At 30.0% G+C, this 4,454-nt stretch overlaps 1 protein-coding gene across 2 annotated transcripts in view; it reads left to right on the forward strand.

Moving 5' to 3' along the window:
- The first annotated feature begins 1,967 nt into the window (after positions 1 to 1,967).
- Positions 1,968 to 4,454, forward strand: part of LOC116846815 (zinc finger protein 330 homolog) — a 7,549-nt gene continuing 5,062 nt past the window's right edge. For both annotated transcript variants that reach the window (XM_032821131.1, XM_032821132.1), the window contains exons 1-5: positions 1,968 to 2,351; positions 2,446 to 2,616; positions 2,705 to 2,936; positions 3,014 to 3,178; positions 3,350 to 3,427. In XM_032821131.1, coding sequence (XP_032677022.1) covers positions 2,232 to 2,351; positions 2,446 to 2,616; positions 2,705 to 2,936; positions 3,014 to 3,178; positions 3,350 to 3,427 — 766 coding nt within the window. In that variant the 5' untranslated portion in view covers positions 1,968 to 2,231. The remainder of the gene's footprint in view (positions 2,352 to 2,445; positions 2,617 to 2,704; positions 2,937 to 3,013; positions 3,179 to 3,349; positions 3,428 to 4,454) is intronic.

Consider the following 4,454-nt stretch of genomic DNA (forward strand, 5'->3'; position numbering starts at 1 on the left):
AATCCATCGATTTCAAGACTCTCTAGCAGCACGCAGCATTCGGCATTTTAATTATAATGTTTTAACGCTCGCGAATATACATATGCGCACGTACTTACATCTAGTAACATAGGGATAAAATGTCTAGTGATGTCTGAAATCAGACAAGTCGGCCTCCCGGTCTATAATAATATATTATTAATGTTCTAAAATAGATCCGGACGTTACAATATGCGAGTGTAGTATTACATTGGCTGCATTCAGTAGACTCAACAGTTGAGACATCTGTTTCCGATGGATCGAATTCCGCTATGAATTTTCTACTGGATTCGTTTGTGATATCGCTACTAGTAAAGATGGCTACTTCTAATGTATTACTTTAAAATAAAAGCGGATAAGATTAAGTTAAGAGTAGTTTGACAGTAAAATTAAATTTGAAATACTTACGAATAATTTATAAAACAACATTGCATTATAAAGTTATGTTATGTTATTACAGGAAATCTATACGTTCATACAGGACCTAAGCAGAATAGCTATCTTGTGAACTTACGACAATGTGTAATACAGTTTAATTATTGTTAATTTAATATTTTTACATGTATAAGTATGTATAAGTATTTCTTACACTTATAAATATTTCTTGTAAATGTTAACAAAATAATATATGTGATTAAGGTTTAAGGATCGATTGTTCCAACTTCTTGGTAAGTTAATTGATAGTTAAATTATATCTCTGTCTTTGTTTTTCCTTCAAATTAAGTAAAGATAAACATATGATTTAATACTTAAAAACAAATATGCCTTACATTTTTATTTTAAGGCATAATTGTTTTTAACCATTAAGTCAGCCATTAGTTTAAGCCTTTACAGATATTATACTAGTAATAACAAAACAATAAATCAAAATATTTTTTATGCCAGTAATGTCAGTAATACATGCAAGTATATTACAAAAAGAGAGGTTAGATTATTAATAATAATAAATATATTACATTAAATTATTTCAAATAATAAAATTTATTATTATTCTTACATACCTGATTGAAGACGAGTATGAAAATCAGCATTTTCTATTATTTTATATAACTCTCCTTTATATTCATATATTTTTTCTATGACATCACTTTTCTCACTAGACGTCGCCATGTTAGATTGTATCACTTTCCGCTCAAATAGCGTAAATAAAAACCGCTACAAAATATGGCGTCCGCTCCCTCAACTTGTTGAGATGTAACAACTGAGCCGAGCGTCATTGGCTGCATTCAGCAGACTCAACAGTTGCACAACAGTTGAGTAATTTGTCAATGTAATTGGTCTAGATTTAGGGATCTAATAGCAAGAACCAATAATCGTTGATTGCTCACTGAGCGCTTTTTCTACTGAATGCGCCCATTCAGTAGAAAATCTAGTAATGTTGCCCAACTGTTGAGTCTACTGAATGCAGCCATTATTTTTCACATTTAAACCACATCGCTTGATGCTTAAAAATTTTCATGGAAACTTACACAATTTACATGTAAAGAAGAACATATACGAGCAAACTGAAAGTTCACGTGAAATATTTCACGTTTTGAGAATTCACCTTTCATGGTTAACGTTCGTCTCATTTATTAAATTTACTCGTATTATTATATTATAACTATAAATTTAAGTTGTATAATGCTTATTAGTGTATTATATATTACATTGTGTATACTGTAATTAAATTTTAATTTTAATAATTTATATTACATAAATATTGCTTTCCACATTTTCATTGTTTACTTTTCATGTGAAATAACTTATAGTGAAAAGTGAAAAATGAAAATGAAGTTCACGTGAAAGATTCATGATTACTACCCAGTTCTTTTCAGCTGCACTGCTGAACTGGTGCAATAAATTAAGCCAGCGGCACACGGTGCTTATTTTCGTGCTAAATTGCTTGCTGGATGGAAATACTTTGTTTTGATTGGTGTATTTCCATCCATCTTCAGAAATGCATCAATCAGCAAGCAATCCAGCATAAAAACAAGCATCGTGTGCCACTGGCTTTAGAGTGAGAAAACATATACTTGTCTCACAGTGCAGCTGAAAAGAACAGACTGTAGGCTTACTATTCTACACCGAAAAAGGACTCAATTAACACCCATCAGTGTACAATCGAGTATACACAATCATATTAATTACAATTGAAAGTAATAAAGAGTTGTAAGACACCGAATTTTCCATAACAAACGTGTCCTTTAAACGTGTGTCATTAATAAAATAAAATGCCGAAAAAAAAAACTGGTCAACGGAGGAAAGCTGAAAAGCAAAAACTTCGACAGAAAGAGATTAGAACTGCTAAGGAACAATTAGACTTAGCAAAATATCCTTGCAATTCAGTCATGGTGAATATTATACTAATAATATATAATTATATATGTGTTATATACGGAATTGCGAAATCATGTAATTAAAATACAATTGTTCTATTAATTATAGGAATGTGATAAATGTGGCAAGAAGCAAAAAAGCCGTGCCTTCTGTTACTTTTGTCAAAATTTACAAAGATTACCCATATGTGCACATTGTGGCAAAATTAAGTGTATGTTAAAAACAGGAGATTGTGTAATACGTCATCCTGGTGTCTTCACAACAGGACTAGGAATGGTGGCAAGTAAATTTGCAATAATTTTAAACTATAAAAGCAGTGTTTTAAATTTAATAATATTGTTAATAGTTGAATTGTCAATTATATCAGGGAGCCATATGCGATTATTGTGAAGCCTGGGTTTGTCATGGAAGACGTTGCCTCACCACCCATGCTTGTACTTGCCCACTGGTAGATGCTATTTGTCAAGAATGTGAACGAGGAGTTTGGGATCATGGGGGAAGAATATTTCGTTGCTCATTTTGTAATTGCTTCTTGTGTGAAGATGATCAATTTGAACATCAAGCATCCTGCCAAGTATTAGAGGCTGAAAATTTTAAATGTAACTGTTTCTATAAGATATATTCTATTTTTTTCTATCTTAATTATGATCTAATATGCTAAATTTATAATTTTTAGGTCAGTCGTGTAACCGTTTAGGACAATATTCTTGTCTTAGGTGTAAAACATGCTATTGTGAAGATCATGTTCGTAGAAAAGGTTTTAAATATGAAAAAAATAAACCTATTCCTTGTCCAAAGTGCAGTTTTGAGACATCACAGACTAAGGATCTAAGCATGTCTAGTGAGTTGTGTGTATGTGTGTGTGTGTGCGCGCGCGCGTGCGTGTGCGTGCGTGCGTGCGTGCGTACGTGTAATGAGCATGTGTAGTTAATGTGACAGTGTTCTTTGTAAATGACATTATTATAAATATATAAGTTTATCTCAATTACACATGCATATTTTTGTTTTTTAGCGAGAAGTCACAAGTTTGGAAGGCAAAATCAAGGTGATCCATCTGAGTCTGATGACGAAAATGAATATAATTCTTATAGTAAGTTAAAATATTTTTATTTTCTCAATGAAGAAATATCTATATACATGTATGTTTCTAATAAATAATATAATGTACTTATATAATAGGAATATACAGAGTGTCTGATGATATAGATTTGTCATGAATATGTAGAATTAAATGAGCTGAACAAAAATTTTTTTCATTATTTTGTGAACAGTCACATAAGATTTTGAGTTATTAAAGAAAATGTAATATAGCGAAAGGAATGCGATAGAAATAGTATCTGAACCGCGCTGATCGCCGTTGGCTGGTTGCTTCTCCCGTCTAGTTTTTTATTGCTCGACACTTGATGTCGCATGGCGATAAAGAAGAGCCGTGGATAATCAGCGGTTCAGACACTGTCTCTGCCATATTTTTTTCGTCATATCACATGTGATTATTTTCTTTCCTTCTTAACTCAAAATTTTACGCGATAGTTCGCAAAATGTTGAAAAAATTTTTTGTTCAGTTTGATCTAATCTACACGTACACGAAAAATTTATATGTATTATCAGACATGTGTATATATATATATACACACATATATACATATACATACATACATACATATATATATATATGTATATATATGTATGTATATATATGTATATATATATATATATGTATGTATGTATGTATGTATGTATGTGTATATATATATATATATATATATATATATATATATATATATATACATACATACATATATATATATACATACATACATGTATATATATATATACATACATATATATATATATATCATACATATATATATATATATATCATACATATATATACATATATATATATATATATACATACATACATACATACATACATACATATATATATATACATATATATGTATGTATGTATGTATGTATGTATGTATACAGGGTGAATATTATATACCGGAACACCTGAATATCTCGAAAACAAAGCGTTGTATAAAAAAATGTTAAATACAAAAGTTGTAGGGTTTAAAAAGATCTATTTTATGATATTAGCAGTTTGACCTTGA

Source organism: Odontomachus brunneus, unplaced genomic scaffold (genome assembly GCF_010583005.1).
Source record: "Odontomachus brunneus isolate Ranch 3 - 2012 unplaced genomic scaffold, Obru_v1 Obru_scaffold_070, whole genome shotgun sequence".
NCBI classification, from domain to species: Eukaryota; Metazoa; Arthropoda; class Insecta; order Hymenoptera; family Formicidae; genus Odontomachus; species Odontomachus brunneus.